General features: G+C 35.2%; 1 protein-coding gene across 4 annotated transcripts in view; it reads right to left on the reverse strand.

Annotated features, from left to right (window-relative positions):
* AGL (amylo-alpha-1, 6-glucosidase, 4-alpha-glucanotransferase) overlaps nt 1-21,759 on the reverse strand; it is a 35,857-nt gene that overhangs the window by 10,080 nt on the left and 4,018 nt on the right. For 3 of the 4 annotated variants that reach the window (XM_056497869.1, XM_056497867.1, XM_056497870.1), the window contains exons 3-25: nt 21,258-21,468; nt 20,246-20,412; nt 19,621-19,824; nt 15,567-15,748; nt 15,247-15,358; nt 14,843-14,963; nt 14,559-14,661; nt 14,372-14,469; nt 13,675-13,814; nt 11,822-12,009; nt 10,136-10,259; nt 9,402-9,565; nt 8,764-8,865; nt 8,377-8,529; nt 8,146-8,296; nt 6,995-7,119; nt 6,768-6,880; nt 6,523-6,657; nt 5,895-6,025; nt 5,182-5,318; nt 3,565-3,698; nt 2,215-2,390; nt 448-550 (exon numbers count right to left, since the gene is read on the reverse strand). In XM_056497869.1, coding sequence (XP_056353844.1) covers nt 448-550; nt 2,215-2,390; nt 3,565-3,698; nt 5,182-5,318; nt 5,895-6,025; nt 6,523-6,657; nt 6,768-6,880; nt 6,995-7,119; nt 8,146-8,296; nt 8,377-8,529; nt 8,764-8,865; nt 9,402-9,565; nt 10,136-10,259; nt 11,822-12,009; nt 13,675-13,814; nt 14,372-14,469; nt 14,559-14,661; nt 14,843-14,963; nt 15,247-15,358; nt 15,567-15,748; nt 19,621-19,824; nt 20,246-20,412; nt 21,258-21,468 — 3,274 coding nt within the window. Of the gene's footprint in view, nt 1-447; nt 551-2,214; nt 2,391-3,564; nt 3,699-5,181; nt 5,319-5,894; nt 6,026-6,522; nt 6,658-6,767; nt 6,881-6,994; nt 7,120-8,145; nt 8,297-8,376; nt 8,530-8,763; nt 8,866-9,401; nt 9,566-10,135; nt 10,260-10,618; nt 10,743-11,821; nt 12,010-13,674; nt 13,815-14,371; nt 14,470-14,558; nt 14,662-14,842; nt 14,964-15,246; nt 15,359-15,566; nt 15,749-19,620; nt 19,825-20,245; nt 20,413-21,257; nt 21,469-21,759 lie in introns of all 4 variants that reach the window. The other variant, XM_056497868.1, reaches the window with a different exon arrangement.

Here is a 21,759-nt window from a genome sequence, read left to right on the forward strand (position 1 = left end):
CTGACTTCTAGTATAAATAAAAAAATACTAGCAGTTACAAAAAAATCATGACAGAGCTGCATTCACGCCTTTCTGATTAAAGCAGTATTCTCTTTTGCTACTTGAAATTTTTATGTAAATAATTCTGAAATTATTGCTCAGCAACAATGATGCAAGTACTAGTGAAACAATCACTTGTCCAAGGACAAACAGCAGTGTCACTGGGGTTAAAACTACCTTATCTCTACAGAATATTAGCTTTGTAACAGTGCTAAGAAGGCAAAAGAGTGTTTGAGTAGTATTTTAATCCCACTTAGAGGGAGCTGCCAAATATGTTTAGTGCCATTAAAGTTTTATATTGCACATCAACTGTTTCTAACAGCTTGTGCATCAGCTCAGGTTTTGAGAGCACTGCTTTTTTCCTAACTGCCTACAAAGCCAACAAGAACCAAGCTAGGCCAGTCTTACCTTGCATCTAGATAGCGCCCAGTAACTAACAGCAGACCTCTTAGTGCAATAAAAGTATCCCTTCCCCACGAACGAAAAATTCCTGAAGAAAAGTGAGGTAAACCTGAAAAAAAGTCATTATTCATCTAATTAATTGATGTGTCAGAAATCTCCAAGCACACATGTATAGAACAACCAGAAGTAAAAAATATATCCTTATTTATAACTTTTTCCTATCTTAAGATATTTCAAATAAGCAATCTCCTAGAAGGAGTTCTTGAGAGAATTAAATACACCCTTTTCTAGAACAATGTCATCTAGAATTTCAAGATCACAGAAACGTATTTCTCATACCAGTAAGAGTGACTTTAATTTTTATTAAATCACCTGGCAATTTAACCAAAAGTTAAAGAAAACTAACCCAAAAAATCAGAACTATGACAAGATTGTAACACTTGGTTGGCAAGATTTTATGTATGAGATTTGTGGCATCTCAGCAGCATAAAGAGGATGAGATTGTTCTCAGACACTGTGAAAGACATCCTGCTTCTCTTTTCCAGCAGTTTATAGAACTACATTTTACTGCAGATATTATAACACGTAGCTTTAAGAATGATTCTAACTGATAAGGCATAATCACAACAGTAAGGTCCATACTTGTCTTTTCTTCCATTTATTTCCTTTTATGATCTATTAAACAGAAATTCCACATGGTAGAGTTTCAAACCAGCTGAATCTTGTGCATGCCTGGTAGAACAATATTTTACTTCTATCTCTTACTTTAACAAAGTATTTACTAATTCTCAAACATGGCCTCCACATCTCTGCAAATTTGTAGTACGTGGCAGCAGCACTGGAGAATGACAATCTGTGTGCAATTTAAAAATCTCAGCACAACTACCAGAGAGTATGCAAGAGGAATATTTAAAACCAAACCCTTCAGTATAATTAATCTTTATGACCAGTTTAAGGGAACACTGTGCCTCTGTGCTTCTAGGTAACACTAAGAAGGCAAATGGAATGTTATTAAAATCCAGAAACTAAAAGCAATAAAGCTACACAAGAGTGATGGCAAAAAGAAAAGCACTCCACTGAGAGAGATGCCACTGCATCTGTAGATGTTTAAAAGTTTCCAAGGCTTCAGAAAAGAAATGAGCCAACTTGGAACCAAAATAAATTCATTCTAAGCCACAGAAGATAATACTTTGGACATAGGCAAATGCCCACAGGAATATTGCCAGATGCTGGCAGAACATTTGGAGGTATAAATACTACTTGCTGACTGCTTTTATGCTCTTTCCTTTTGGAGACAGTTTCATCAGAGGAGTTCCTCTGCTAATAGCTCTCTCTGAGAAATTGTAAACCATAAAGTCACTCTTGTTACTCCATTACAATTCACTTCTAAAATTCACATTTATGAAATATAAACTAAAACCCCTTATGATAAGTACACTCATCTCAAGCAAGTCTTCTGGAAACGAAAACAATATTTTTGTAGATCTCTATATGTGGTAACAACAAATATAGCAAAAAGTCCCTAAATAATGCATTAGAAGATAAAGCTCTCCCTCCCAACCTCCATGAGTACTTCTAGAGAAAACTCGTATACTTTTAACATGAGCAAATCTTTAGCTTCAACACAAGGCAAAAGTGAGTGAAATTACTACATTTTGTTCAATGTTTCTGACATGTGGCTCTCAAACATGATGCAGAAAATTTTAATATAGTTACTAAAACTAGTTTAACTGTTTTAGAAGACTTCTTTTTTTAAAGGTTGTTCTCACTTACCAGCTGCCATGGAAACACAACATTGTTCTTTCTGATTTGTAATCTCATTCAGCCTATAGGGAACATCAGGTAAGGAAGGAGACAGATCTGGCAGACAAGAGTATTTTCCTATCCCACATAACTGGATTGAACCCAAGGAAAGGTGTTTAACAAATGTTGATCCATTCTGCACAAAGCTGTAATTCAACATAATTAAATTAAATTAACTTTGCATTCAACTACAGCAGTCTGTAAAATGCTACTTCATTTACAGATGGCAATGAAAAATGCTTTTATTAAAAATGCTTTTTATTTAAAAATGCGTCCTTTACAGATGGCTATGACAAGCATTACTCGTAAGAAATATAAAAAAATCTAAGAAATGAATTAATACTAGCATTTTTTATAAACTGATTTTTAATCTAAGATTTAATTTGTAGAACACTCGTTTCCCTAAAACAGGTGCCCAATGTTAAGAATCAAATCTTAGTTGATTAATGCCAGTTTATAACATGTGCTTCTAGAAAACAGTTTAAAAAATGGTTGTTTTGGTTTAGTCAATGCTTATACACAGACCTAAGACTTCAAAAATATGATAAAAAATACTTTGCTATGAACAAAATTTTGTCAAAACTAGTTCGGTATTTTTAGAGATCATATTTTTACATACATATACAAAAACTGCAACTCAAAAAATCTGTTGAGGCATTGCTTGAAATAGTTGATCTCCATTCCTGACTAGCTGATCTCCATGCATTTCTTCATAAAATATATTACATTCCATGATTTCACAGCCACTGCAAATTTTATTCCTACTTTAATGTCCCTGTTTCTACAAAACAATGTTGACTTGTCCAGCATATTTACAGAATAGACTCTCCATGAAATCAGTTTCCCTTTTGCAAGAAAAATGGAGCAGACTCTGGAAATAAAAGTTATTTCAAAAGTAAGCAGAGCTCTCAGATAATGAGGAGTAATAATGGAGAAGTGTTGAACAAATTATCAGCATCAAATACAATCCAGAATTTTCTTAGTAACCTGAACTTTAAGGAATCATTGCATTGGTACTAAAATAATAGTATTTTAAAAAAAGTTTCCAAAGCCTGGCAAAAAAGATGCTGGCTTAGGGTTTCCTCCTCCTATTGCACAGTGCCAACAGTAGTTATAACTTGAAGCCCTGGATAGGTATCTGAACTCTCAGTCTTCCAAACCACCACTTTTAGAAGATGGATTTGATAATTCTCTACCAATTTTACCCTTTTATATTAGAGGAGTATGAAAATATTCCAATTACATTCTCCAGCAGATAAAACTTAAAAGCTTCCATTAAATACAGATGCCCTTATAGCTCTGATAAAAGGCCAAGCATACCTGGACATCTGATGCCATCCCACATCCAGAAGTGTTGTATATGCTCCCACTAAAATGGCATCAAAGTAACATGGGATGAGGTAACGTGGAATTCTTTTCAGGTAGACAAACATGGCCTTCAACCATTTACCAACCTGTTACAATACAACAGAATTAGAACTTGATCCATCACAGTTCAAAATCCAGTGCTTTCAATTACAGTTTTTGTACATGTATAACACTCCAGTTACACTGCATCCTTCTGCTCCAAACTTCCAGCTAAAAGACATGAACTCTAAGAAAAGTAGTAGAGAAAAATGTATATTGCATATATACTATCAAAATAAATGGGTCAAAATGTAAAGTTTAGAAAGAGACTACATTTTGTAGTCTTATAGTTCATTTTTTGACTCTCATGAAGTTGTTATTAAAATTAAGTAGCAAAAGGCATCACTATAATCCAAACATGGGAAGGAAGTTTTGCATTGGTAAAAAGACAGGACTGAAGAGATGAAGCTGAAGACCAGGCACAAAAAGTTATCAGAGCTAAATTACGTAGAACCACTAGAGAATAACTGAAGATCTGTGTCTTGGACTCAGGATTCTAGAGTTTCCCATCCTTATTGCAAAACATTTGACATCTGGAAAATATTTTTCTTTCCTTTTAGTCCTGCTAAACAACATTATGACAGCTTTCTAGTAAGTCACTAAAGATTTAAGCCTTGCAGATAAAGAAGGCACCTGTCAAAATATCACATGATGAGACTATACTAACAACAAATTTGTAGTTTCACATGACTTAAGTCTTTGAAATGGAACGAGACATTACAAATTAACAAGTCAAAAATACACAGAGAAAAAAACCCAATAGTCTTTGAAGAGCAGTAAATGTGGCAAGTATCAGACTAACTCGTTTTCTAGAAAAGCTCTGTTTCTCAGGTCAAATTTGGCATTAGCTTCAGTACATTAGACTGCTTTATCCATTCTTCTGCTTTGTATCACTAGACTTGACTCCAGGAATAAAATGAAGTAAGAATGTTTAAGCCTTTATTACTGTATTTGTAAGATAAGTTACAAAAACCAGGTCTTGTGAAATAAAGAAAGAAGCAGTTCCCATGAAAGAAAATAAACTATGATAAAGAAAAGGACTGAACTGTAATGCAGCTACAAAGGAACCTTGAACCTCAGTAACTCCTGTCTTCCCAGTGCTTGGCTGACTTCAACTGTATCATACTCATATATGCAGTAGTATTTAGGCACTCTCTTGAAAGTACTTTCCTAAAAAACACAAACAAACAATACCACCCCCGCCCCAGCCCAAAACCTAGAGGAAAAAAGTATCAGTAATTTAATTTTTTATTTGAGAAGTAAAACAGGGAGGAACCCCTGCAAGCTTTAACTCAAGAGCTAACAATAACTTCATGCCCTATATATTTTTCATTTCCCTTTTGCAGTCTATTCTTAAATAGGACTGAGAGGAGGGAAGAAAAAAATCTATTAATTGTTTAATCTAATAGAAGAAATTGCCTAGACAAGAAATATGTTAGTCTGAATTTAAAAAAAATAAATATCAGTAATTGAAAAATAAAAACTATCCATTTAGAACCCCAAAGTTACCGAATAAGTATTTTTACTCACTTCTGCACAGGCTCCAGCACGTGAAATCAGACGATTACTGACATAATCAATCATCCAGTCCCCAGATCTTAAATTATCACAAAATGGATGACCCAAATCATTCTTTGGTCTAATGTCTGCCATCACTGACATTAACCCTGAAGATAAAAACCCAACTCTGTATTAAAAGACACATTATTATCACAAACAGCAATTACAATTCAGGAGGAAAAGGTACATAGCAACAGATGCTTTAACTGGATTGCTTCTTTCTGTCCTGCATAACAAGTTACACTACAACCCAATTCCAGTTTCCTCAGCAAAAATTCTAGAAACTTATGAAAATCATTGCAAATAACCAGCACAATGGAATTTGTATGTTTGATAAATGACAGACACTCCTCAGTAATCTAGTAATGCCTCAGATTAGATTATTGCAACTTTTCACTGGAAGTATATTTGTTTTCTTTTTACTTTAAAAGTCAAGGCAGTGGTGTTAAAACACACACTGGGCTGCAGTGTTAAGTTTCAAAACGTTAAGACAGAGGGGTTTTGTTCTAGTATTATATTTCCTGGGTACAAAACCAATTAGTAGCATGGTCAAGTAGGAAAAAAATAATTTTTTTTACCACACAATGGCAGCAGCAATGCAACAGCATTATGATGTTATCTAGATTAAGCAGCTCTCATTTACTTTCTTTACATGACAGAAAAAATAGTGCTGAAACTATTACCTTGGAGGCCTGCATACTTTAGGGGTGACCAGTTTGGTATATTGTAACAGCCTCCACCATCTTCCTGTTCTTCTGCCTCACATCTATACAGCACTTGATTTAATTCTGCCAAAGTTAGTTTGGATGCAATTCTAAAAAGACAGTGGAAAAAATAAAAATAATCAAACCCAAAATAACATCGGTAGGGAAACAGGGAAAGGATTTCACAAACAATTCTCATTTCCAACTTAAATTAAAATACTAAAAGATATACAATTCTCTCAATACTTTTATCTTGTAAATTAGAAGCCTGATTTTTTGATGTTCCAAGATACTCTCAGATGTTTCAGTGTTGATTTAGAAACACAGTATTAAGTACAAAAATCACACCCAAACAATCACACCCCAACACTGACCATGTTAAAAGTCTACTTTAGGAAGCAACTACACAAACTGGGAAGTTTTTCAGTATTAGCCTCATTAATATTATACATGTGAGAAGATCTGAGTTTTCATTGCACTCTGACAATTCAAACCCATCTGTATCACCACCACCAGAACTCAACAACCCCTCAATAAGGTTACATAATATTCTCTGCTCCCCTAGTAGCTCTCTTGGTTCTATGTCAGAAACTTAAAGAATACTCACGAAGCAAATGGTGTTTTTAATATTGGTGCCGAGTGATCATCAGGAAGACTTCCAGATTTGAAATGAGAGCTGAACTGGATCAAATGATTGCGGAGTATCCCCACAGCTTCTTGTGCCTTTGGGTCCAGACTAACTCTGTAGATAAGAAAGCACATCTTGTAGAAATACAGCACTTAGAACTATTCTCCAGTCTCCTGTCACTTCTTTTTAACTCACACAGCCATATGGAAATTATAATAACATACCTGAATACTATTACACTTCCTGGTGTTAATCTTTCAAATTCTATTTCTTGAACAAACTCATTTGGCCCTTTTATAGCAGTTCCAGCTTGCTTTATGATTTTACTGTCCTTTATCTTAAAAAAGAAAAGAAATTTGCAACTGAAATTCACTGTCTTTTTTTTTTCTAATATAAAGTAACAGAAATTAAAAAATATTACATCAGAACATGGGTGAAGGATGCTAATTACCTGGATATGCTCTCTGAGTTCCATTGTGAAATTAGGCAATCCATTTATAAAATGTAGATCCTTTTTGTAAGGACTAGCACTTCTCTCAATAGTCCTTGCCTCAAGTACTACTTCATCTATTTTGCCTGGAAAAAGTTAAACCATGTTGCATATTGAATTTCATATTTGAAATGAAAAAAGTGATTCTTTAGAAATTATGAAACAAAAACTAAAATGAAAAAGCCGAATATTCAATGTACAAGTCTCTGTCGTATAGCAGAAGAACAGAATATATGGCAAGTATTTTAAATATCCTATAAATATTCATTACACACTCACATGCTGTATTGTATTTAAAATAGCAATTTTTGTTATTTTATAATAAATCAATAATAAGAATCAGATGATGAGAGAATAACAACTTGTCTTTTATTGGTCATCAGCTCTCTTAGTTTCCCTATTATCTTTCAAGAGACTGTGCTAGATTGCTTTCCAAACTGCAGCTACAGATGGTTTATCTTTAAGGGGTAACAATTTATTATTAATATACAAATTCTAATTTTCTCTAACCTTTAAGTAATTTACAGACATAAGGTAGACCATTCTGCTTTTAAAACAAGCACACCCATGCACTCAAAGAACTGAGTATATTTAAAAAGCCAGTTTGGAAAGCTTCTCTTCAGAAATATTTCCAGGTAATGTATAGAAGTCATTATACTTTGTTACTTTTAAGTATATATAATACTCTGTGTAATTAATTAGTATTATGTATGTACTGCATACATATTGTCCTTACATTGACTTATTCAATAAAGAGTTCTTACCAAAACGTATTTTCAAGCTACAAAATAGCTACATATATTCATATATGCAATTCCCTCAACTCTGTACCATTAACCATCTCACTACTATTACTAGCTCACAAACAGGACCATAAACCCTCCCCACCCCTCAAGGGGAGCTTGCAGCAGGAATATACTTAAATATGAATGTTTCTGAAAACCTGCAAGTCTGTTATTGGTTCTTTAATCACTTTTGGGAGATACACCTTGGCACACATAAAATGAGTGTTATATACTGAGAGTTCTCATATGGATTTCATTTGCATGGGCTTGAAGTTAAAAAGCATGAATAACTTGAAATTTTTGTATATGACAAAGAAATCTGTTTACCTGGGATACACATTTCAGGTACTTCTTTACTGTAGAAACAAGTTTTAGGATCCCTGAAGGCAGTTCGACATACAGCCACAACAGACTGGTGTGTGGTAGGGCAGTGTCTTGTCACTGCAACTATATCTTCATCAACTTGATCTACATACACCTAGAAAAGATATAACATTGCAGCTGTGCTCACTCAGAGCACACATATGAAGAAATTGCAGTGTTACCCTCACTTCTTGCCTGATTAAAGCCTTTAGCCCCCAGCTCCTGATGCAGCCTGTTTATGGCCAGCCTTCCTGCTAGAATTCCTGTTTGGAAATTAACTTCACCAGAAGTCAGATATGCTGCTGGATTCCACTTTGCATAAAACCTCTCTTCAGAGACTACCGAGATCTGTAAATAAAAACAAATTTAAGCAAATATGAACTACTCTGGGAAATAAAAACTACCACACCTTGAAGTCTGAACTGTGTAAGTTCAAATTTCATATGAAGCTGGACAATCTGAAGTAATGCCAGATAGAAAACTGCTTGGAATTTCAAGCCAACAACATTAAAATACATGTTCTAGGATGAGAATAAAAAGTATTTTTAAAGGTATCTTAGGCCTTGAACTGGAAACACATACCTGGTGTGGTACTAATTCATCATAGCCTTTGGTACTTCCTGTAGCACAGCATGCCATGGAAACAATCATTGCACTAGGAAGAGCATCATATGCAGATCGGTGCTGCATCAAAAAATATATAGCTAATTAATAGTGAAACTAAGAAAATTCAATCCTCCCAATTCAGCATACAGAAAATACATTCAATTTGACAAAGGAAGTGCTAATCTCATGGTCATAATTTCCTCCATTACAACACAATTACTGGAGAAAGTTGCCACAAATTAACTAAGAAAAGCAACTTCAAAAAAACCATCAAAATTAGCACTCCCTGCCCACCACTCTCTCTCATTCCTGACTGTAAACAAGCTCAGGAGAAGAGGTCAACAAGTAGAAACAGAATCACTTACAGCAGCTGGATGAAAGACTCAAACCAGCTTATTTAGTAACTTTGTATACTTCTCCCCTTGAAAAACAAAATCTTGAATGTCAGAGGGTAATGTTATAAATTTTTTTTTTCTCTTCATTAAAGCTTGAACTGAATGTTCTAAACATTGTTCAGGATACCCAGATTGCATCAAGCCCTCCCACAGTTCAGAAATATCACTTCCAAAACATTAAAGGTATAATATTTTTTTTTATTTTGGTTTGGTGCTCACCTGAATCGGACATTCATTATCATGTGTAATATCCATGAACAGTGCATGAGCAATAGCAGGCATCAAAGGCCTCAAACGCGGCTGAACAAAAGATCCGACTGGCTCACCTCCAAAGCGATAAACCAACCTCCCCTCTTCATGGCTATTGTAGGCAGTCATGGCCTCTAAAGAACAGAATACTTAAAGTGTTTGCATAACAGGAACTACCACCCAGGACAGCATGCACAAAGATGTTAATGTGGCATTTAGAAGTTGTTATTTTGATGTGTTCAATCACAAAAAAAATCAAACACATATAGCTATATTCTCCAGTGGGGAAACACAGCCTTAGAATATTCAATTCACTAGAACGTATTAAGGAAGAGAAAGCTAATGGAAAACAAAGGATAAAGCAGAGATCAGACTATTTCTCACAGGCTTTAAAAAACTCATGCAACAAAAATCAGACACGATGCACGACTTACATAGCAGAACTGTGCTACAACTCCTTTTTCCTTCACTAGACCAAGAGTGAAATATTTAAACTTCTATAAACAAAGGAGGTCTTCCCTTACTTTATGGCTAGTATTGTATTTTTTGCCAAGTATCAAAAAAGTCACAATACAGAATCTGTACTTCTGATTATATGGAGTATGAAATTTAAAGTGCATAATCCGGTAGAAGACTTTTTCTTGGATAAAGCATGTCATCTATAATCTCTCATTGGAAAGAGACCACACACGCAGCAAGCCTACCTCTTATTAAGGAGGTAATGCCCAGCCTATTCACAAAGATATTGTCCAGCTCCTCATTTCCTGTGAACAGTTCAGCCACTACATACAAATCGGCTCGCAATTTTCTAGCTGTGTCCAGCATGTACTGCAAAAAGCACAGCCAAAAAAGCCACAGAAAGGGGAAAGGTAGATACAAAAAAGGACAAGTTTCAAAGCTAGGCAGGGATTGGACAATAGGAAAATGCCATGCAGCAAAGATAAATAGAAAGCCAAAATTAAGGAACAAAACAAGTTGTTACATGGAAGAGGACACACAAACATAAGCAAAACCAAGAATTAGCATACAACACAGGAGAAGTTCAACAGAACATAAAGAAGAAAAGGTAATTGCATAAGCAAAGAATATGTAAGAAAAATAAAAAAAAGCATACCAATGTTAGTTTCACATTTAAAACTCCAAACCATACATGACAATCCTACATAATTTTCAACTGCTTATTGTACCTCTAATCAGGCTGGTAATTCCCAGGCGGTTGACAAAAACATTGTCAATGTACTCACTGCCCGTGAAGAGTTCAGCTATCACATAAAGATTAGGTCTGACTGATCTGGCTGTTGCTAGCATCTCCTATAGATCATAATACATTTTTAATGCAAGATATCCATTGTCAGCTATGTATACACAAACACTAACATGAATGCTAACAGAACATAAATGAATCATTCATATATGCAGCACATTAAATATATCGGTAACATGGAAGTTTCAGAAAACCACAGTTAAATTTTACAAATACTACTTATGGATTGATTAATTCCAGGAAATTTTCTGTAGCCTTTGGGCTAACTATTACTTTGTTTTAAAGTAAAATCTTTGCTCAAAATACAAGAGCAAAGGTCAGATAAAAGAGATACCTACTGAACTAAGAAATCTGAGCAGCACTCTAGTTTAAGCCTTTGCCGTTACTGTTCCAAAAATAGTAACACTAAACAAAAGAATGGCAAAAGTTTTGAAACGGCTGCATTTAGGAGCTACTTGAAAACTTGTGTCGGCAAATCAACTTTTTTTAGAGAGCTCTTCACAGATTTAAGTAAGCTGTGTTACAAAGCTGAGACTAAGCACTAACAAGCTGTACTACTCTAAACCTATTTAGAGCTAATTTACTAGCAAGTACAACTTCTGGATGCAGTCAGCTCCCTGGGAAACAAGCAGCACTAGTCTTAGCAATACACCTGCCAGACTAAACTTTTTGCAGGAGTCCATTGCCAGCTTTTAAATTCTGTGAAGTGAAAGCACTTCCTATTTAATTCAGCAATAGCAAAATATATATGGCAAAAAAATAAACCAGTCAGACTTTGAATCAAATATGGCAATCACTCCAGCTCAAACTGAAGTACTGGATACTGGCAGTCATTGCACTACATCCACAGCTCAGTGAGGGAAAAGTTAGCCAGGCCTGTCCACATCCACAGTATTTCAGCTAAAGTAGATAAGTAAAAGATGCAATAGCTCCACCACTCTTCTGTTTAACGTAGCTGAAACCATCTCTGAACACTACCAGACAAGAAACCTTGCTTTTATGCTACGAGGAAGATTCATTCCCTCCTAAACTTTGCCACAAGTCCTGCACTGTTGCTGTGCAATCTGCAGGGTCTATTTCACCGACAGGAAGCTGCTTAATAATAAACACGCTTAATTTTGCGTACCTCAGCTACGTGAATAGGTGTTGAGTGACAGTTGTCCAGACGAACACCATGGAAATATTTGGCAGTGATTTCAGTGTATTTTTTCATATGTGCCCAGAGGTATGGGCAGTCTTCAGGTTTATTACCATAACGCAGTTTCACACTGTCTCCCCAACAAATGAGCTCTCTTCTCAAGTACACATTTGAACCTGTAAAGGGAATAAATTATGTTAGTGTATACATATAATATAGAACATGCACCAAAAAAGTGGCATTTTATTTTCGACTCTGGAGAGCAGAAAAACACTGTAATGAACAGTAAAAATTATAACAAAACCCATATCAACTGAAAAATCTATATACACTACACTGATGTACAATTTCAAGCTCCTCCATGGAGAATATCTAGCCTCTATAGCGATACTGAAATAATTATTCAGATTGAAATAAAATTCCTTTTAATTCTTTAAAGTAGTATAAAAAAAATGTACTTCAGAAAAAGAAAAAACATCAAACAAATGAAGAAAATTAGTAGTTTTGTTTTTCACAATGGCCAAATTTAAAAAAAGAATTTCACTGTGTTATCATAATCTGTCACAGCCACCATTTACAATTTTATCTTCTATTAACAGCAGACTGTGATGGATTTCCAAAGCCATCAAGTAAAAAAACAGGAACTGGAAATAACCACAAGTTCCCAAAACATTCACGTAAGCACAGCCAAACCTTTTCTTCACTAATAGCAGTACAGCCAGACGGACAGAAAAACTGTGTTTCTTTGGATGTGCACTGTGATTTTTTTCAAAGGGTCATTTAGAGAACTGGCTGCCTTTGTGTACCACATTTTCACATTGTGTTCTCAGTTGAAATAATGTGTGGTAAAAACAAAGGCATAACACAAATATAAAGCACTCAAAAACCTGTAGCTGAGTTACAAGAGAAACTTCAGTAATGGAAATTAAGAATGCCAACTAAAGCCAGTGACTGAGAGGGAAAAAAATACAAAAGTCTGCCTAGAAGAGAGGGCAATAAGCAAACGGTAACTGACCAGAAACACTCTAGAAACACTATTATCTCAATCCTTGAGAAGGAGAATAAAAGTAAATAAAATTTAGTGAAAGGGTGTAGATTACTTTGCAGAAATCAAATGTTTGCTAACTGCAGATCACTCTGCAGTATCATCAGATTAGCTTGTAAAGCAGACTCAAACTTTCAGATATTTTTTAATTACAATTAAGCTGGCCTTTGTTTCATTTATTTTGCCAAGTGAATGGCCACTCTGAACACAAGCTGTTTTTGCTTTTTCTGGGTATCAACACTGTCCCCAAAGGAGTCAGAATGCAGTATTTTATTGCATGGTGATTTCATGCTCTATTTTACCTTCGCAAGTAATCTGCATACTTAATTTGGATTAACTGGGTCATCTCTTGACTGCCTGACTGCCACTCAGTGGACTTTTCAAGGATCCAGTTTTTGCTCACTAATGCAGTAAAATACTATTCACCTTTTCATTGCATTAGTTTTTCTGCCACACTGTCATTGTCTCATGGAAATGCCAACAAGCACTGGTGTTGGAACAAAGTACAAAGTAAGCAACAAAGACAATGACAAAAGTGGGGAGGCAGGACATCCCCATTTCAGTGGCAAAAAGCTGGTAATTTCCCTCTCAAATCTTGTAAAACTGTACCTCAAATTCCAGCTCTTACAGTTCACCTGCAAAGGCTGAATGGGAAATTAAAGTGCTATAAGCTTAGTGTCTGCTATTCTGCAGCTTCATAGGAATACATCTGGAAAAAAGACAAATTAAATAAAGCCCTTTTTGCTTTGGCTAGAATATCAAATGGTTTGTAAGAATTCAAATTTCTTTTACAAACCTGGTTCTGCAAAGTTTCTAAGAGGATCATCTCCCATAACCCAGCCATTATGAGCCATGAAATAACAAGCTTTATCTGGCTGATTTATCATGGTTTCTTCTTCCTCCACAGTCAGCTCTTTGAATGGATATGTAAAATACCTATGGAATACACAGACAATTAAAAGAGAAAACAGACACAAGCACCAAACACATATGGTAACCTAAGCTGCAATTCATTGTCTTTGAAATTAAAGTATCTGATAAGAACTGACTCGTACATAATACAGATAAAAAAGAGAGCAACTTGAATAAATGATGGAGAGTTTTCTATTTTGAAGGAAGCTTTGAAGGAGCAAGAACAGATGGTGCCAGCTGGTAATGTAAGATTAAAGATGTAGCTCTTTAGATATGAGTGGCATCAAGTACATAAAACGTGAAAGGTGTAAACTTTCCTAGTTCCACTCCTCTTCCACCTACAACAGCAATTTGCACTATGTAAGGTTTTGATGTGCTCCGAGTATTGTCTCATGCTTTCTCATCACATTTATGAAATAGCTATTGCTGTTGCTTAAAAAAACCCTCTCAATTTGCTAAGTGAATTTTGCATTTGTCCATGTGAAAAAAAAACATATATTTCTACATATATATGCATACTTTCATTCTTTCCCTGCATAGATTCTAATAGTTTCCAAACAAACAAGAAAATATGTATGTACCTGGTAACCAAGGGATGTTTTCTACTGATAGGTCCCAGCTTGGGACCATTACAAGCAATTCGTTCATAAACCACAGTCCCCACAAGGCAATTGACAGCCTGGAAATAATCGAATTATGCATTATTGAAATGCCTGCATTTATTTTGCAATTTTAAACAATTCAGCATTAAAACAGTAATTTCAACACCTGTTCTTGATGGTGAGTAGTTAGTCTGTATTGCTCAGCATTTAGTTCCTCAATCCTCTTGCGAAACCAATTACAACATTCTTCTATTGCAGCTGGTCCATTGCTTATCAGGAGGACATTAAAAGCAGAGAACAATTAGAAAAAAAAGTATTTTAAAAACATTCCAGCTAAATTACTAAAAGGAATAAAAAAATGAATTTTTCCTCATTTCTGTAAAGAATGTCTTTTTCTGGCTTCATAGGTTTAGCTTCATTTAGATTTTAACTTGTAATCAGTAACAGTACCTGTGTGGTATGAACGTCGCCAGTGCTATGTTCATATCTACAGTACAGCCAAGTCGTCTATAATCAGGGTCCTGAATTATTTGAAGATGATGATTTGGATCAGGTTTAGTGCCCATTTTGCCTGAGAACAAAATAGAAATGAAGCAAAAACAGGAATTACATTTAACAGACATACAACTTTTATAATTCTAGCATAACCAAGATGTGGGTGGATGAAGGCATTGAATGGGTCTTTGAAGATTTTCCTAGCCTTCAAAGCATTCTTGTATACTTAAATCAGCACAATGGATGTCTCGCATAGTAAAAAAAAAGCATTTTCTTGTTTTCTGTCTGACTGTTAAGTTTACATCTCTTGAATTATATATATATATCTGACATGCTTCAGCATCATACTCTTGCTTTACCTTGAGTAAGAAGGGTTTTAAATTGCTGCACGGCTTTGTTAACATCCACTTGGAAAAATTCCCATAATTTAATTTTTGGATATATATCTTCATAAATTATTTTACGTAAACACTGTAAAAAATAAAAATTGCATTAGTTACTAACGTTGTTTGTTAATATAATTAAGTTAAAAAAAAGAGGAGAATAAGGGCTTATTTCACTAAACATATCTATAAAGTATACACTCATTTTTGTGCATTTATACAACCCTAGAAATTTTAAAGGTTTATTCAGCTATTTATGCAGTTCATTAGCTTACACTTAGCTCTCATACACTTACATTCAAGTGCTGATCATTTTCAATCACGGGAGGGACCCCTTTGGCAATACACTTCCCATCAGCCACCATACCAGTCAAATGCCACAGAGCTCTGTCCAGGACCCAAGCTGGCTTCAGGTGAGGAGAATTTACAAGATTATAGCCACATTCTGGATGCATCCTGAGCCACTCACTGTTAGTAGCTTAGTGAAGAAAGGGAGGGGGAAAAACCAAACAAAAATGTAAATACATGAGCTGAACCCTCTTTGTATTTTGTAAACATCTTAACACGAAGAAGCAGAGGTGCTATAGCACATATAGTTCATCCGTATTTCAACTAAAGTTTCCATGCCAATAGAAAATAGTATCTTATGCGGAAATGTTATTACTGACTGACTTTTTTTGTTAAAGAATACAGCTGCAGAAACCATAGAAAAACTTTTTGTTAGTTACATTAAAATATGCAGTAGTATCACCAACTCTAAAACACCAAAAAGAAAACAAATTTTTGTTGCAAGAAATACATCAAATACAAGAATGTAAGATACTGATATTCTTTGAGTTTTGAAAGCCAAACATACACCACAAACTTGTATTATAAAGTTGTTGATTTTTTAATATCCTTCATCCTGTCAAGATGCCACACGCAGCCAGAGAGGAAGAGTGCACATATACAAAAAAATAATTAATGCAAAATATAGTTAAAAGGGCATTTAAGACAGGATTAGCTGTGACACTTGTGTCCATAGAAAGAAGCTGAGCTGTAGGAAGCAACATTACTGAGTTCTACAAAGCAAGATGAGTGCACTGTCTGGTGCATGCAAATGGAACACTCATTCAGGCCAAACACTACACTCTGTGTCCATTTGCCAAGCTTCCACTGCAGCATCAACAAGCACCAGAAGATATGCTGAACTTAAAAATTAGCTCAGAGAAGGTAAGGAGCCCTCACTAGAACACAGGTGTAGTAGTCTAATATAGACAGCATGCATGCAGCAGTACAGGTGAATACACACATAACACAGAATTTTGATTTTGAAAGTATGACAATGAAGAAAAAAACCAAGAGTTAATTTCTATTTTTGCAACACTGTTTAATTGAAAATAAATTTCATATCTTCCTCTGAATGAGTATTTCAAATGGAAAAACTAAGTTATAAAACTAAAACTAAGAAAACCTCATAGAATGTCTAAGAACAAAAAAACAAGTATTCAGAAAAGCTGATGAAAACAGAAGTAGTATTTCACACATGGGAGAATACAACACATTATTATAATGAAAACGTGAAGAGTCACTAATGTGTCCAGAATTATTGCAGAACTAATAACACTTAAAATTCCAAGTTCGCTTAGTTCAAAGAAGTTAAAACAAAAATTTCAAAGGGGAAAAAAAATGTACAAGCTCAGTCTATAGTGTAAACAGCTCTACTGAGCACCTTGTTACTTTTACATCTCAAGATATGGCAAAATTCTATCATTATAAGGTCAAACCATTTGTGGAAATTAAAATCCTTATGTTTAAATACAACCTGCCACTAAACCCACCACATTTTAAAGTTATGTAAAGCAATATTAAGCTTAGGCTGTTAAAGGCTGTTCCAGGCCAAACAGATTATTCCCCCCAGCTCTTTTCTTCTTTATACTTTACTATTTCTGAAAAAAACCTTTCTTCTCCAAAAAGCAAAGTCAGCTTGTTCTATTCTTCTAACAAGAACTATAATTTACTGAAAAACAATTTAATAATTAAATACAATTAATTCTAAAAATAATTAATTAACACATAATTTAAACCTAAAGAGTTAACATTAAAAAAAAAAAAGTCAACAGGCCTTCCATTAGTTCTGGTACAGAACCAAAGTTGTTTCCTTATAAGAAGGTAAGCTTCAGTGATTAACAATGTAACACGAAGAGAAATCTAACTCTGCAGAAGAAAAATTATCCAAAAACATCACTGGTGATTACACTTGCTACAGCTAAGGAAAAAATAAGTATAGTAAAGACTATGTGTACAGAATAAAGTAAGTATAGGAATATGGAAATACCAAGATAAGGAATTAAAGCAAACTCTCTAAAATTAATTACATTCCTCTTAGAAAAATCTAAAATTATTTTTTAAGTGACTAAATCATTTTTACATAAATTCAACACAAACCTATTATCTAGCTGTGATGCTCATGGCCCAAGATTTCTTTTTCTGATCCTTTATAAAGCTGGGAAAAGGTGGTGTTTGATATGACTAAGTGCTTGAAAGTAAGTTTTATTGAAGTGCTATACTGAAGTTGTACAATAGTATCCTCTTGTGAAAGAAAAGTAATACATAATTTACTTCACTTTATTTTTATTACTTCATACAATTTATTATAGCCCTGGAAAGCTCAGAAAAGAAAAAAACTCCAACTGTCTTTTTTCTGGCTCCTGGTGAAAAGCGAACATATTTCTTATTTGAATATACCAGAGAGGGTTTGCAAGTTTATCTGAGATACTCCTGCAGAGATGCCAAAGGCTCAAGGACATTTCACATCAGCTCATGACTTCACTTTTCCAGTTGGGCCACAGATGCTGCCTCCCAGAGACATCCAGAGCTGATTCCCACTGCTCCCTGCTGTGCCCACAGTGTGGGCTCCACTCCAGAGTGGACCAAACATCTCAGCCTAACGCCTGATCCTGCAGCTGATGCTGCCTGGCTCCCACAGGGGCAGAGGGGAAGCAGTGCAATTTTTATACAATTGTCTCCACTAGAAATGAAAAACTACCCACAGATAGAACCACTGTAAGCTGAGGGGTCATGACAGGCAACAAAGCCATCAAGGATACCTTGCTTAATGATCTAAGAACTGCAATAATCTGAGTATTTTTAACCTCCTAGAAGACACTTTTCAGCATAGTACGAATGTTGAGCCATCCATCCCAATGGAGATTACGAACTCTGAATGTAACCTGAAAAAGTCCTTCTACAAATGTAGCCAAATAACAAATATATTCTGGTGTGTAATTATTATAGTTAAATGTTTCTGTCCATCAAAAAACATTCTCCTTAGTAGCATGCAAATATACACTGTTAAAAAATGAGAGGACCTCAAGTATCTGTAAAAGAAACTGAGCTTCTTCTAGTTGAAAAGTGTAAGAATTTTTTTACCCAGAACTGGAAGGATGTTTAAAAGCCCGATTCCCTCAAACTCAGAGCCAACAATTAGTAATTTCTCAACAAACAGACAGGGAAAGCACTTTGTTGCAGACTGACTGGACAGGAATGTTTGGCAGCATTCAACACCAAAGAATTAAAGCAAACGAAACTCGCAAATTATTTATGTTTAGGCATTTCTGAATGCCAAAAGACATCAATGTACATAACCCCTTTTTGTAGTGTCTGCTATGAGAATGGTAATTATGATCTCTAGGATTAAAATACGCAGTAACAACTGCATTATAAATGAAGAAAACTCATTATCCAAATAATCAACAAAATCACAAATTATGAAGTACTACAATTTAAATTGCATCAGATCACACAGAAGAAAATCCACTGTCCTTCAGCAATTAAGTAACATCTTCGATATATTAACATATCTATGCTTCAAAAAAAGCCTACTCTAAACAAAGCTCTCTTTCTTTCCCCACAGACTGAGCTGTAACAACTTAATCCTACCTTCTTTTCCCAACCCTGCTTCTAGTCGGTATGTTAGACCTAAATTAGAGCAGTTACTTTTAAGCAGCTACAATTGTAATACTCTATTTAACAAGAAAGTACTCAGTTTACATTCATCAAACAATTCATAATACAGACTCTGCTCATATATGGGAACTACAGACCACCCATCGTCTATATAAATACAGATACATAACTTATTAATTATTTTTAAGAAGGGCTCTCCTCACTCTTTCAATCTTCTATACCTGTTACAGAGATGTATCAGTTATAATTGCAAGGAGTTGTCCTGGATTTGAGAGACTCAAAGACAGACACAACTACAATATTTAAAACAGTTATTAAAAATGGGTTCAGGAGGGAGAAGTTAAGGGAAATAATGAAAAATAATTATAGGACAATCTGGTTATTAACACATGAAAATCATACCAGTATGATTGTAGACTACATCTGTGATGCAAAGCATATTCCATTCATTTTTCATTTTTTCCACAAGCGCTCCTATATCGCTCCAAGTGCACTTTTTATTATGGTCTGAAAATTCAGGATTTACTTCTAACTGGTCAGCCAATGAATAACATGATCTAGACAATCCAAGCTTCTGTAGTGGCGTAAAATGAATCATGTTGTAACCTATGTAATATAAAACCATTTATTTAATGAGAAAAAAAAATTAGTCAAAGTTAATTAAAAGAAGCATAACAAGCTGCACTTATGTATTTAGAGCTAGTGTTTGGAATAAGCAATGTAAATTAATCTGAATCTTCCTCTTTAAATTCTATGTAACACAAGCTTTAAAAATTACCCTGTTGGTTCTACAAACTTCCAAGTCTATCTGAAATGAAAACAAGTAAGTGGTTTCCCATGTTAGGAAATCCCATAATTCTTGTACCTCTGCCAATACTTTAATCAATTCACTGACTTAATCTGTTAATAAAATTGAATGTAGTAGAAAAATATGTAACTGACAAAGAATTGCTTACACTGAAGCTCTTCCATGTAACTTTGGAACAAAACAAAAACTTCTACCCTTGAATATGTTTATTAGCATTACCTGTTTCTTTTGCCACTTTAAGCCTATCTTCCCATTCATGAAATGGTCCCAGACACTTAGCGAGGTACGTCTGGAGCGTAACACAATCCAAAGGCAGTACATGATTATCAGCTCCAACATGCAAAATGGGATCCACAACTATGTAACCTCCACCACTTTTTTCATTTCTAGGAGAAAATAATTTTCATTGGTATAATTAACACTCATTGTACCTGTCAGCTTCAGAGAGAGAATTCAAATAGCACAGGTTTTCAGAAACACAGTAATCCAGTACAGTGGCTGGACGGAGAAGGGTAACAGGACTCCATGACACAGGAAGAAAATAGTAAACACTGAAATGTTCACCTCTTAGGCACCATCTCTCTACTGGACTTAAAGAATACAAATGGGATACATAGCTTAAAATTCTGGAAAAGTGAGGCATCTTTGTTATTTCCTCCTTTTGTCATATGAAACACAGAAAGTACAACTGCCCATCTTTTAGACGTAGATCTACATTTTGAGCCCCCATCCTCAGGAAGGTATCTGGCAAAATGCCTGGAAGAATCTAACCACCCATCTTCCAGAAACACAAAATACCAGACTACAATTACTACAGATAATGGCATTCTCTTCTATAGTTGTCCCACTAAAACAAAAGATGAAGTAAAGGATCCAAGTGAATTCCAGAACCTCTGTGCCAGATAGAAAATGACCCTCAAAGTCAACAAAGAAAGCACAAAATAATCACTGAGATACTCAGAAGGCTGATGAATTTGAAAACTTGTAAAAATAGATTGCTTCTCCAGCCTTCACAGAAAGTTCATCAACTTGGTTCTGTACATTCCCCAGAATACCTCTGCATCACAAAGTACTATATAACCACCAGTTACTGTCTTTCATTGGTGGATTCTAATTGGTCCCATGGTCACAATTTGAAAAAGGCATAGAAAAAGAAAGGGGGATTTTCAGTTCAAGATGTAGACCAAGGAAGCAAACTGCATTTGGCTGCAGGTATACAAATTTCACTTACCCAAGACTAAAATAGTATTGGTATGACCCAGAAATTTGGAGATCCAACTTGCAGTATTTGTCAGAGTCATCTTCTTTCCCTGTGGGATTGTGCCATGATAATGTCCTGAACTTGTGGCGATCAAATACTTCTCCAGAAGCTGGATAATTTGTGTACACAGTAACGGCCTTGCCCTGAAGAGTTGGGCCCAATCGGAATTGTAGCTCAAAACCTCAAGAAAAAAAGAAAAAGACAAAAGGTAAAATCACTTGATCAGGAGGACAAGGTATTTCTAGTCTCTCACTAGAATTCCTAATTTGCTACTATGTTAATAACACCATCATATCTGCCAAGAATTTCAGCAGAATTCTTATTTCTACAGCATAGAATCATAGAATACCTAGAGCTGGAAGGCACTCTCAAAGATCACTCAAGTTCAACTCCTGGCCTTGCACAGAACTCCCCAGGAATCACACCATGTGCCTGAGAGCGTTCTCCAAATGCTTCTTGAACTCTGTCAAGC

The sequence above is a fragment of the Oenanthe melanoleuca genome, chromosome 8, assembly GCF_029582105.1.
Source record: "Oenanthe melanoleuca isolate GR-GAL-2019-014 chromosome 8, OMel1.0, whole genome shotgun sequence".
NCBI classification, from domain to species: Eukaryota; Metazoa; Chordata; class Aves; order Passeriformes; family Muscicapidae; genus Oenanthe; species Oenanthe melanoleuca.